General features: G+C 38.5%; 1 protein-coding gene across 3 annotated transcripts in view; it reads right to left on the bottom strand.

Annotated features, from left to right (window-relative positions):
• sfmbt2 (Scm like with four mbt domains 2) overlaps nucleotides 1-14058 on the bottom strand; it is a 64144-nt gene that overhangs the window by 15852 nt on the left and 34234 nt on the right. For all 3 annotated transcript variants that reach the window (XM_086268857.1, XM_086268859.1, XM_086268858.1), the window contains 9 exons: nucleotides 8321-8409; nucleotides 6800-7049; nucleotides 6189-6286; nucleotides 4747-4848; nucleotides 3845-4075; nucleotides 2811-2937; nucleotides 2533-2646; nucleotides 2406-2448; nucleotides 1037-1104 (listed from right to left, as the gene is read on the bottom strand). In XM_086268857.1, coding sequence (XP_086124983.1) covers nucleotides 1037-1104; nucleotides 2406-2448; nucleotides 2533-2646; nucleotides 2811-2937; nucleotides 3845-4075; nucleotides 4747-4848; nucleotides 6189-6286; nucleotides 6800-7049; nucleotides 8321-8409 — 1122 coding nt within the window. The remainder of the gene's footprint in view (nucleotides 1-1036; nucleotides 1105-2405; nucleotides 2449-2532; nucleotides 2647-2810; nucleotides 2938-3844; nucleotides 4076-4746; nucleotides 4849-6188; nucleotides 6287-6799; nucleotides 7050-8320; nucleotides 8410-14058) is intronic.

The raw sequence follows: 14058 nt of genomic DNA, 5'->3' as shown, positions 1-14058 counted from the left end.
GCTCTATTTGGTACTACAAGATGTTTAAGATATGAAGAAGCCTTATCACTCAGGACTTTTTATGTGATCGAGATTCTAAATTCAATTCTGTATTTATCAGGGAGCCGATGAAGACGAGCTAACATGGAAGAAATACGAGCCCTCTTTGTAGTTCCTGTCAGTACTCTCGCTGCGGCGTTTCAGTTCTTCTGAAGGCTTTTCAGGGAGCTTTTAGGTGATAATTAATTACAATATTCCTGCCTGAAAGTAACAAATGCGTGAACTGTTTTTTCAGCGTGATTCTGAGACAGGATGTTTCTATTAAGTAATACTGAAAGAAAGCAGTCAAACGCATTTGGTTAATGTGTGCACTGAAGGACATATCCTGGTTAAAAAAAGGCTCCTCACAGTGTTAGTGCAGGTCAGGTAATACCATCCAGAGTTGGTATCTGGTTAAACATTTTAGAAACAAATACAAATATAACCTCAGTTTTGTCTTATGAGATTCTCCTTCCTCTTCTTCTTCACTCTAAGTGTGACAACTTAAATTTAACTGTAATGCGTTTCACTGGAAAGCAGCCATGAAGGGACTCTCATAAGTCAAACTAGTGGGGAAATCCCTTACAGTGCCAACAGGTTGTAATATAATTTTGCTAGTTGGAGCCACTGATAGCTTTTAACATGAAATATATATAGAAGGTAGAACTGCTTAGATCAAACGGTCCATATTTAACTTTATGGCATGAAATATAGAGACGATGGAGAAAATTAATTCAACTTCCTTTAGTAACATCTCTGACTGAACCTGTGACAGGACACACATCTTCCATCACATTGTTTTCAAACTCAGCAACTTGTAAATAAAATTTACTAAAGTGTTGAAGTGGAGCTGAGTGAAACGGAGGAAAGCACATCAGAGTGCAGTAGGTATATCAGTGTGTAAATCCAGACTGACTTAAGAGTGGAGAAAGAGCGGGATTTCCTTTAATCCTCGCCACAGCGGCTCATTAGCATTAATCACCACAGATATATCATGTGTAACGTGGCTTTTGATTACCTGGATCCAAGGCGGCAGGCTGGTAGTGGTTGACAGGACTCGCCTCGACAGGCTGGGAACGAGCCAACCTGTGGAAAAACGCAATCAATCCAGTCAGGCTGATCAATAAAATTATCCAAGGGATCTAATCAAACGGCAAACAGAAGTCAATTCACTCAATCAATCGGCACAACAGCGACCGCTTTCAGCTTCAGAATTAGAAACAGGAGTGTTGGAAGGCGGGTGTATGTAGTGATACCGATGAAAGGATTCTCCTAAAGGTATGAAATGGGATTAGTGGTTAGATGAGAGAGCTGACAAAGTGCTGCTGAAGACCTCATATTTCTCCTGCTCTCTGACCGCCGCCCTCGCTCTTGCTCCCGCAAGTAAACAGTATAACATGCCATTCGTCTACAAAAATCAATCAGCGCCCCAGGAAAGCAATTTCTGCCCTAAAAAAAGCCACAGTTTCAATTAACAGGTTTGAGTGACACAGAGAAAGAAAAACCTTCAGGGTTTCTCTGAAGAAACATGTACTGATTTTTTTTTTATTATCTTCTTTGGCTTTCAGGTAAAGGACAGAAACCAAAAACCCACAAATGATACCATTTTTCTGACCACACTGAAATTAAACCAATAACAGCGGTCTTCGGGTTACAGAGACATGCAGTCAGCATTTCACTTTTAGCTGCAATTGAACTGTTTTCCAACACTTGAAAACCATGTTCAGGAGCAGGTTTAATGAGTGAGGAATAGGCATACAAGGAGAAAATGGAGGGCGCCAGATCAGTTTGATAAATGAGGCTAGGAAACCTTCATAGTTTCCTTTTGGAGCACTTTGAAATAAAGCAAAAGGTAACCAAGTCTTGTCTTTTTTTTAAATATAGGTTGTGTATAATTCCTACAATAGACACTGTATCTATTAGTTAACTATTAGGGGGAAGGAGGACTCTCAGCCATCTGAATATTAGCATAAAATGTCCTCCAAAAATACTAGCACACGTCTTCAAAAACATAGACTGTATATCAAAGATGGGCACAGCTACTGATATCCATAGCAATTGATTGTCTAGTCCCACCTTTTGAACCAGACATCATGAGTGTGCAAAGCCCCCCCCTCCCCAAAAATAAATCACACCCTGCTTCACCATACTTCTGCACTCTAATCTGGACTAAAATATAAAAATGTAACTCCATGTGGTATTTCTATTTGAAAGTAGTCGTAGAGGGTGATACATCAACTAAGAAATAGGGTCATTTTCTTGGAAACTTCCATGCAAACAGATGAGTCACCCATTAAAAGAATGTAAAACACGGATACTGTGCCTGTCTTTGAGACAAAGTCTAAAGTCAGTTTTACTTTCAGTTTGTTTAATGTTGTGCTTCTTACTGTTTCTCTGGCTGGACCACTGCTATCTTCTTCTGCTTCTGGCCTGCAGAACGAATCAATGAGACTTTGTGTTAAGCTGTCACTGCATGGCAAATTTACATTTGTGTATATTTGTGTGTCTACGTACAGACAGGTTTGATTGGAGGGGTCAGAGGGTAAGCGTTGGCCTCGCACCAGCCGACAGGGAAGATGTCCATGGACTCGACATCCACGATGCACTCTGACAGAGGCTTCGGCACACCTGGAGATGGGCAGACAGCGGAAGGAAAGCAGGGGTGAGGGAACTGTCACACATATACAAACTGCTGTTTTTTTTCTCTACCCCATCTTCACTCTGGGACACAGCAGGAGTCCCTGACACTTAATCCTCACTGCACGCACACACTCACACACAAACGAATGTACCTTCCAGTCGGAGCCACAGCAGGCGTCCTCTGACCTGTGTGACCTGAGCCACACACACCTCAGCCGGTCGGTGAGGGTTCACTGCCTCCAGCCACATGTCCTTGGCAAAGTCTCTGCTCTGCCATGTCTGAACGCACACACACGAGGGGAAGAGAGAGGGCTTATTTTACATTCAGAGCAGGGATCTAACCTGAGGTAACCTGAAGCCAGGTTCAGATTACAAGACCTTCAAACTGATTTAACCCTTATTTTCCACTTGAAGGACTTCAAACAAGGTGCTGTAACAGGGGTTTTGTAGGCTCATTGCATGTAACACAGTGTCAGATGGGTCTAATAAGTTCCTGTTTACAATATGTGTCTCACTGTAGAGTGTCAACTGTTATGTAAACCTGAAAAAGAATAAAACACTGATAAAACGTTCTTTGAGTGTTTCTGCTGTTTTCACAGTGTACTAACATAAATAAATATTTAAAAACAAGTTTTAAAAGTGATATAAATGGGAAAGAATTGAAAGTACAGAATGTTTTGCATGCATCATCCAAATGCAAATATCGTTTGCTTTTTTAACTTCACCAAAACAGAATAAAGTGGTAGACACTGCTCTCGATCATTTCATGCATTTTCTGCCTGGTGCTCATTGGTGCAAGCTTCTTCTGTTCCCAAACTGTGTGATTGGGACAGTGGGGCACAGTGGCAGTAAAGACAATTACAGCAGTGAAACTGCAGGCAATGGCTTTGCACTTCAGATCGCAACTTACAAGATATGTTAAAAACCTCTGAGCTTGTTGGGACAGTGGGATTTAAAGCAGATGACACTTGAATAAAACCATAAAGCAGCACCAATTGTGTCTTCTGTCTCTGCTGCCACTATGCTATCCTGAAGTGTTGTGTTGTTTCGGTCTTCAATTTGGTTTTAAAATGTTTGCAGGAACCCTACTGAAAAGCAGCTTCCTCTGTACTAACAACGCTCCCATCAAAACATAGGCTGAACCATCAGGAGTGTCCCAGTTTACATCTCTTCACCCCATGCTTACATCAGGAAAGCAGGCGTCAGGAGCTGCTTCTGTCCCGCTCTGCTTCAGGTAGTCAGCCCAGTCAAAGTCCTGGCCCTCGTAGGCCCGAGGCCTCTCCAGACCCACGCCGTTCTTCATACACCACTGGACAGGCAGGATGCCAGGCGAGTTGGCATGACACACCACAAAGTGTGGCTTGGCTTCAGCAGAGAGGTCATCCAACATCACCTGGAAGTAGAACTCATTGTAGACCTGAAGAGTAAACAGAGGGAGAACATTTAATCTCTTCCTAACACAATGATTTCAACACACGTGTAAAAGAGATTATAGACGACAAATTTACTCTCCATCTTTTAAATGCTTAGACAGAGCAAATTAAAAGAAAAAAGATTTCAAGTATGAAGGCATCCTTGGTAATGTACAATTATTCTTGTGCCACACTAGTCTGCCAGTGTTTTAAGCCGCTGGATCTACCCTGTGAAACAATAAAGGCCAACTAATTATAAAATTTTAAATCATAACATTGAGCACAGTATGTACTATCTAAGCTGCTTTGCTTTCCCCCTGTACGATGCTTTTCTTTGTGTTTAGTAAATTAGGAAGAAATGTGTTCATCATGGAACAATTTAATAAAATACATTAAAAAAAACGGTATTATATAGTTAGAATAATGTGCAAATGATTGGTAGTTTTACTGCTCAAAAATCAATTAATATTTTTAATTAATGTGTAAAAAGGAAGAAAAAACCCAAATTCATGTCTAAGAAAGGTTCCAGTTGATTCCAGTGGTGCAGAGGAAGGCCTCGTCCATGGAAAAACATTTAAAAAATCCAATGCTTCACTAATAACAGAAGCTGACGAATGCTCTGTTTTGTTTTTTTTTAGATAAGCCATTGTTCTCAGAGCCTTTCTGCGTGACTCACCTTTGTGACAGAAACAGGGCAGATCTGGAGCTGCTCCCATGGAGAAACCATCTCCAGCTTCATACCCATCTTGAAGGAGTGCTTGGGCAGGTCTACATGGTCCTGACACAGTAAAGTCAAGATTTTTAGACAAATGTGCTCCACTTTTGATCTCACACACACACACACACACACACACACACACACACACACACACACACACACACACTCCATGTAGGTCATTCAGACCCAGCTGGGTGGCCCTATAATGAATGAAGCATTCTGCGAGGCTTAATTCATGCTGCTGGCGATCATTGTGATGAATTAAATATAGTTTTTTGCCTCGCACATTGTTTTTCTAGCACCATGACACCTTTTTTACATTCAATTTGGTGTTGATAAGGTTGTGTTTCCTGTATCTCTTTGTTTTTTTTACCTTCTCTATTCCAACTGACTCAAAGTGTAATCAGTACATCCTGTATCACACGGTACTTTCTTGGTTTCACAAGAAAACACACTCAGATCTTCTTTGAAGGGTGTGTTTTCTGTTGTTTGTGATGACACACAATAAACTGTATTATGTAAGAAGGTTTTAGGTAATGCCGTGACTTTTTGCCTTTACTACGCTTATTCACTGAATGTAAGCAGGCTTCTATTTCTTCTATTCTCTTCTATTTATTCTAGCCTTTCCGGTTGGTAGGACCGTGTCATGTGGGCTGCTTTGGTAATTTAAATCTCTTATTTCTAAGATTTTTCTTTCACACTTTTACTCATCTGTTATGTCCGTATTGGATTCATTTCAGTTTCTGCACCCTCTTACTTGTGCAGAGCTCTATCAAAACCTAACATTAGCTGCAGGCATCTGTGTCTATGCAGCAGGTGCTCAAGCACAGCATTAGGAGGACGTCATCCAACACAAAATCATTCCAGCTACACTCATAAACAGAGGAATGCAATTAATAAATTACACTTCATTTTTGCATTGACTCATATTAAAAGCACAGTTTAACGCTAAAGTTCTTAACCTTGAATAAGTTGGATTGGTTTGATCACAATTTGTTCTGGCTCTTCATCTCTAAAGTAAATTATTCCTTAAATATTTTTGTGAATGGAGATGGAAAATATTCAAATGATGCGGTGGAAAGAAGAGAGTTCAGCTGCTGCAGTTCCAATTAATCCACCCGTCCTCCTACTAAATGCTTTATTCGGTGCAGGGGGGGTCAGCTGAACATGAAAATGTTAAAGTTCCACAGATTTTTAATAACAGTTGAATAAATGGATGACTGAATACACAATTATTGAGATTTAATTGGCTTTCAAGGGCATTTCTTTTTTTCTGTAATTGGTACCAAGTAAGAAAATTTCCTGGAGATGTAAAATAAAGAGTTCCTATTCTTTCCTTATATCATAAATTAGCCATAGTTCACCTGGACCTGATCTTCCTGCAGGTCACTGAGCCTCACCTTGAACACCTCCAGAGGTAATGGATTCTTCTGTCCATCAAGCTGAGCATCCTCTAGAGCCTGCTGCCAGTCGGAGGTGCTCTTCGTAGACCTGAGCTCTGCGCGACAGATATGAGATTCTTTTTTTCTCAATTCAACAACTTTTTTCTTCAATTTCAAAACACAGACACACAAAGTCAACTGTTTGACAACAGTTATAGATCATAATTTGTCTTTATGACTTTGTCTTTACAAAAAACGTATAAACCGTTTGATGATTTAAATATTAAACCTTTAAGGATTAACTTGTCTCCTTATTTTCCGAGCAGGTGGTCGAACATTTAAACCCAGCATACCGCCTTGTCAGCATGAACCTTTACATCTTATGTTTTAAATGGCTTTAGGTAGTTCAAGCCCATTTTCTAAAGACATTTTATGAAGCAAAGTATTAACCAAGACAATAACAAGGACACACAGCATAGATAATATAATAATTTGTGATGAGAAGAAATGCCCAAAAACAAAAAACAAAACAAAAACAATGAGTATAATTAATTGGTATCTGGAAGTTATAATTTACTTGTAGATAAAAATGTAAAAGGTGAAAAAGTGCAAACTTATTAGACTCTCACCTGTTGGCGGTTCTAAGGTCAGGCAGTTTTCCTGGGCCCAGCCGAGGGGCCGGAGCCTGACGTCCAGATAGAACAGCCACGTGTCATGATCGTGGTACTCTTCAGAGAGGCCAGCATACCGCAGGCGGAGCCTCCCTCCAACGTTCTGGATGACTCGTACAGGCCAGTAAAGGTAAGGGTCTAAAAGGTCCTGAAGCTCCAACACCGATCCGTCGACAATCAGATCAACTGTGTTCTTGCCTCGTAGAGGCTAAAGGGGATGGACAGAGAAGAGTTTTTACTTATTAAATAAAATGAAAATAAAACACACTGGTCACAGAGATGCTATAAAGGCTAGCTTAATGATCGAATCAAACCTCAGTGGAAAGAGTTTGCGTGTTATCCTTAGATTAAGATGAGAAAAAGAGGTATCTAAACAGGATGTTGAGCTTGAAAACGAAACAGTTTTAGGTTTAGATGATCACACCGGCATCCAGACCTGCTAATTATCCTGCTCTCACAGATGTCAAGAAGTACAACAAGAACTTGTTATTGAGTGTTAATTAGGATACAAATCTCAAAACTTGCCAAAACACTTTAATTTTCCTGCTTTGACAAAGTGTTAGAGAGGGTGCAAGTTTTTTTTAAGTGTTTCTATTGAATTGAATGGAATGAAATGCTTTGCTTTTATGTTGCTGGGAGGTGCATTCACTTTGCTTTCTTCAGCTCAAGACAATAATTTGAGATTTTGAGAAATCTATTTAGACCTCAGATAAAAATGATGTATGCTGATTAATGTGTCAGATCATGTCTTGGAAAACGTGGTCGGTGGGGAGGTTTTAGGTTTTTTTTTTTTTAAACAAATAAACACAATCAGCTAATTAAGAAGCCGACTTTCGATGATTTTAACTAAATGTCCGTGTACATGTGCACATAAAGAAAGAAAACCCTCACATGTAGAAAGAGCTTAAATTTTCTCTCGTCTGCAGTAATGCTGCCATCACTCCAGAAATACCTGCAAATTTTATCAAACATCTTGAATTATTAATGACTTCTCTCCAATCGTTTACACTTGCAAAGCTATCCAGCGGACCTGACTGGACCATCTGGAGTTTGGCTAGCAGGATCTGAACTTATGTTCTTATATTTGGCCTCTGCTTTATATCAGTCTTGCAGGTGCAGAATGCAAACATGCTCCACACTCTCACAGCTGATTTCTATTCTGTCACAAAACATAATCAAAAGAGGCCCGTTATTTTCATTTTAAACTTCATATTTTTACTCTTGGACTCCACCAGTTGCTTCTTATGATTCAGAGAGCAAAAATAATTATTTAACTATCTCTGTATCTCTATTCTATCTCCAATCTCCACCTGCCTTTAAGCCTGTTCTTTCATCTGAGTTTGACTTTTAAACTAAAGATTTGAAATAACCACATTTTTTCTTAAATTTGGGAAAAAATATTAAAATTGTAGAAAGTATAGGGTTAGGGTTAGTGTGTCATTGTGCTTCTCTTGCTTGTCTGTGTAAACACACACTCACCCCTTCCAGCAGGTTGGCCGGTGCCGTTCTGGCACCCGTCAGGTCCTGAATAAGGAACTCTGTCCAGTCGCTGTGTTTCTCCTTGATGGCTGCAAAGAAACACAAACAAAAAGCCGACACTGAGGAAACATGCACACAACTGTGCAATGGAAAGTGAGCACAAGGTGTGTTCTTGTATAGTGTTTAATTATTAAATGTGTGCAGAGCACCGTTAGATGTAGCCACCAGAGAACAGCATGCAGAGGAAGTGCATGCATACACTTGCAAATGCAAATGTTTCTGCTAATTCAGGTGTTTCAAGGCATAAAGCAGATGTGCAATATGTCACTAGGATGTTTGTGTGTTTGACTGATTTCAATAGTTATGCAAAACGAGTGACAAGAATATGTTTTTCTGCCTGGAAATGTCTCAAAAACGTCAATAGCCTCAATGTTTCTTAAGTCTGTCATGTGCAAAAGAGAAGTAAAGAAGACACCATATTTCATAGGCATTTGCAAAAATAAGCGCATAAAAATGAAAGACACTGACTAATGGCATACTAATGGTGTCGTTTCTGTAATAATGTGCAAAACAAGAGCTGCAAATCTGAGCAGAATAAATATAAATCTTTTAGTTCTGGCTCTTCATGCTAAATGAGTATTTCTCTAGAGACAAATGGGAACAACCCCCCCCCCCAAAAAAAACCCCAAACTGGTTTTGTCCAAAATTTTACATACGACATTCACCAGGATGCTTGTAGCTTCCTCTGTGAGCAGCAGAATGATGCACGAAGTCAAAATGACTGTAATGACTGAGGTCCTGCTGCCACAAGTTTGTTTCAGGTTTAATACCACAAATAAAAGTGGGACAAATCAGACCTCTAAGCGCAAGATTCAGAGTGTCTTTGAAAAGAAAAAAAAAAAAAGGAGCACAAATACACTAAAACCCTGGGAAAAAAAACAAAAAACCAAAAACAACAAAAATGTCAGTTGTAGCATTAATTAGCATTTAAAGTTCTGGTTTTGATGAGTCAAACTGAAATTAGACTTGAACCATCAAAATCAGATAGGGGAACTACATGTTACGTAAGTCAAAGTGGTGATGAATACAACTGTCATTAGTCTGTGTTATGCACATAACTAGCATGGCACAGTTTTGAACTGTCTGGGTGCAAAAATGTGGATGGTTTCCATTTAATCGTGGAAAAAAAAACTAAAGCAATCCAACACAAGCTCAATATCACAACCTTTAACAAGGTTTTGGATGTAAAGCTAGGCTGCTGTGTTAGACTGAACTTTAACTGTATGCACCTAATAAATTGGCTAAGCATAGCAAGAGAATAATACAGGTAATGTCAGTCATAGACAGTCTTGAAAAGACTTTCATGGGTATGGCAAATCAAATCAAATGTCCCTACAGAGCAGATTTAAATCGTTGCCTTTTAAAAAAACATGCAAGATTGATTATATGATTAAAACCATTTACTTAAAACAATAAAACTCTCAAATCCAAACAAAAAAATGTAAAAAAAAAAAAAAAAATGTTTTAAGGTAGTTCATAAATGTGTAGCTGGAATGAAAACACTGGTGAAAAAAGGTGTTTTTATTCCAGTGCTATGGAACAAAAGCCCCAATGCAGCTTACCTACTGACCTCAATTGAGGTACAGTATACGCTGTTGATTTCTAGGAAAACCTGTGTCACAGTAACAGAAGAGTAGTTCTGTACTGTACGCATTCAGAGGACAACCACTGCCTGGCTTCACAGACATAATAAAAAGTTCTTATAACCTTTTTCCCTGTTTTGCTTGCATCCATTAGTACCTTGCAGCAAATATACAAATGATTTCAGAAAACCTGAGTATAGTCAGTTGCAGTCATCTAGTCCAGAAGATTTTAATGCAGTAATACCAGCGTCTATACCCTCAGGAAAGAGGATGTACCGGGAAAAAGAAACAACCTTTTACCACTGAACTGATTTGTTTATCAAATGTCAGTTGAAATGACACTGGGCAGCATGTGTATGACTGTTGATTATTGACTGCCCTAAGCTGATAGTTATATTCAAGGTTGTTTGTCGTATTTAGTTCTCTGTAATTGAGTAATTAAAGGATTAATTTGCCTTCTGGGTCGCATTTCCTTTCTATCCATCTCCTTACTTTCTACTGGAATGATTATGTGTAACTATCCTCTCAAAAGATGACCCCATATCTGTGAACAACAGTTCTTTCTTGCCTTTTCCTAAAGAGAAAAAACTTTTCTTTCAAAAATGCAGAGGATCTAAATAGCAACTGAAAGATTAAATTAACTGTTTGGCTAATTAGAAGGAAAGGATGAGCCTGAAACATATAAAACACAAATGAGGTCAATTTCAAATATGGATGCCAGTTTTGTGTAATCATGTCCACCTTCAACCAAAGACTGACTTATGTCAGATCTAAGAGGAGACAATAAAGACTGTTTTCCTTCAATAAAATGTTCAAAAATATGTAACTAAATATTTATTTTGCAAGTTTTTATTAATGCAAAGTAGGTTGTGTTTAATTAGATACTATTCACTTGCATTTTTTGACATTAAAACTATTTGTCTTAATGTAAGTAATCCTCCCTAGAGGTTTCATGGTGGCATCCATTCAAAGACTGTTCAAAGATTTCCCTTTGTAACATTCTTTGACTCCAATCTCAACAAAATAACAATTTTAAACTGGGCTTTTTACAATGTTCTGATGTTTACTCTTGAAAAACATGCAAATTAATATATATTTAAATTGATTTTTGTTTATTATACACGCAAAATGGCTTATTTGTATTTTTTTTTAAAAACCTTGATGCACACTATGTTTACTCAAGTTATTAAAAAGCACAAGTTTGTTATTTTTGCACTGCCAGCTTAAGAACTGCTTCTTTAACGTCGACCTGAAAGTAGGTGTGCTTGCTTTAAAACAATGGTTAACACATTAGAGGTGAATCCCCACAACGTTTCCGCAATAAAAATAGATCTGTGCCTGCACAGCATGTCTTCTATCAGCACACACAAATGCATACACTGATAGATGAATACGCCACACTGACCAAAGCTTCAAAACCATGCTAACAAGCCAAGTTAAAATAAATTTGCATGGGAACTTGTGGCTTTCATATGCTTCCTGCTTCCCATAGTGGAACAGTGTTATATAATGCCTGCTTTGCTTTTCATTTGCTTTTGACTCTTGATTAAAAAAAAAAAAAACAACCTAAAAAAACCTTCCTTTTCCCAAAACACAGAGCTTCCATTCAAATGAATTTTATGGATACATTTTTAATGTTTTTCCCGTTAGTCACTTACAGAAATAAAAGAAAAAACGCAGACACTTGTTGGAGTTACTGAAACATACCAAATGAGTCATAGTTGCAGAATGACTGCAATGCGCTGTGAGAACTGACATTCCTTGCAGCACTGATTAGCATCAAGCTGAAGTGAAAGAAGAAAAAATTTCTCCATACACTGAAACATGCCACTGCGCATGAAGGAAAATGGGTTGTGAAGTTAGCTTCTGTGGCAGTTCAGTGAAAGCATTGTTGCTGAATCATTTTTGCTTCTGTTATATCCAGGTTTTGTATCACCTCTGTCTTGTTATTCCTAAGTCAACATCAGCAGGAGAGTTTTAGACACAGTAGTTAAAGTTTGTTGGGAGCTTTTTTCCAGCAAAGAAAAACTTGGAGTCATGGTAAAAATAAAGTACACTCTCTGTCAGGTCAAAGGTTTTACTTATTAGGACACAATAAAAACAAAAGCTGCGTCTTAAAATGAGGTAAATACAAGCTATGACCTGTAAGAATGAAACCAAACATGACATATTACAGTGCTGTTCTTTATTTCTCAAAAATAAAGCCAAAATGCAGAAAGCAATGTGTGAAAACTCGCTCCACCCCATGATTTAGCAGTTTGTAGAGAGACTTTAAGCAGCAGTTACTTGAAGTAACTGCTTTCTGTATGACTCTCGCATCTTTGTTCAGGACTTTTGACCAACTCTTCTTTAAAACACTGTTTCAGGTTTGCAGGCATTTGTTTGTGCACAGCTCCCTTTTGATCTCGCCACAACATTTCAATCAGGTTGAGGTCTGGACTTTGATTTGGTCATTTCAGCACTCTGCTTCTTCTCATTTTCAGTCTTTCTGTTCTAAATTCACTGCTGTGCTGGGGATCATTGGATCAGTGATCAAGAAGTGCAAACACAAAATTACCATCAGAATCATGAAGCGTACACACTGCTCTATTTTATTTTCACCACTGTATCTATGCTAGTAAATCAGAGTCATTCTGAGACAACAGGCATGTGTGATCTGCATACCACCAACCCCCCAATTCTCTATACAATATAATTACCCCTGAGTCTTCAACAAAAAGAAGCAAACAGGTGGGGCACCTACACACATTTATTTAAAAGTAAAGATTTTCAGCATCTGTTGGATAGAAATTAGAGTTTAAGTGATGACCTCCAACAGTTTTATGTGCAATTTATAAATGAATCTTTTGTGATAAGGTGAGACGAGATAACAAACACTGGAATGTATTTAAATTAAAAGGGTAAAGTCTACATTTACATATTGTTTTATTTACTTGCAATTTGCTTCCGTCCATGTTATTATTGTTGATATTATTGTTGTTATTATTACTACTACTGCTCCTACTACTAATATTATTAACACTATTATGAGTAGCAGTAGTAGTGGTAGCATTCATTTTGGAAAAGTGTTTTCTAGCATAGCTAGCCCTTCCTTTATTTGTACATATAGCCAGAGGGACTTCTACATTTGTTTATAAAGTACGAATAAATTTACGTATGAAAATCACTGATTTGGATGCATGATTTAGGCTTGTGTTTCTAGAGAGCCATCATCCTGCCGCACAACCCAATTCTGGTCAAGCTTTACCGGTCAGACAGGTGGTCTCTAATACTTTGCTAAACAGAGGTTTTCATGGTTGATTCAGTGACTGCGAGGTGCCAACGTCCTGTGGCTACACAACAAGCCAAAATCATCACCGTTCCACCACCGTGCTGACAGCTGCTATGAGGAGATTTCACTGATGTGCTATACTTGGTTTCCACCAAACGTAACCCTGAACATTTTACGTCTTTACTTTGGTCTCATCTGTTATGGTTTTGTCGAGCTCTAACTAGACTTCTTGTTTTGTTTTGTTTTAGAGAGAAGACACTTTCTCCTGACAGCCATACTTGTTCAGCATTTTTCTGAACTTTAACATTTAACATGATGGCGTAGGCCTTGAGATGTTGCTCTTAGGTTTATTAGTGTTTTCTCTGAGCATTGCACGGCCTGACCTTGGGGTGAATTTGCTGAGATGACCAGTCCTGGGAAGCTTGGGAACCCTCTTGAATGTTTTCCACTTGTGAATAATCTTTCTGACTGCAGAATGATGGAATTCAAATTGTTTAGAAATAGCCTTACATCTGTTCCCAGGCTGATGGGCAGTTGCTTCACTAAGATTATTGCTGCTGTCTTTCCTTCTTGGCGATATGTTAACACAAATCTGAAAGCTCCAGACCAGCAAAACTTCGGCTTTAATAGAGATGCTCACATCTGCTGATGATCCATTAATCAAGTCAATCAAGTTTGATTAGCAGAGCATAGCTGATTCCTACCGTCTTAATTTCAATGGAAGCAGTAAAGGTGGACTGAGTTTTTCACATACTGCTTCTGCATTTCAGTTAAATTTCTGTTAAATAAATAATTACACAGTGTAAAATATCATGTTTTGTAGT

The sequence above is a fragment of the Aulonocara sp. 'chitande type north' Nkhata Bay genome, linkage group LG17, assembly GCF_057382095.1.
Source record: "Aulonocara sp. 'chitande type north' Nkhata Bay isolate Kocher_YH1m ecotype deep benthic linkage group LG17, A_spYH_male_GT1.1, whole genome shotgun sequence".
Taxonomy (NCBI): domain Eukaryota; kingdom Metazoa; phylum Chordata; class Actinopteri; order Cichliformes; family Cichlidae; genus Aulonocara; species Aulonocara sp. 'chitande type north' Nkhata Bay.
This window is presented reverse-complemented; position numbering and strand designations above follow the sequence as displayed.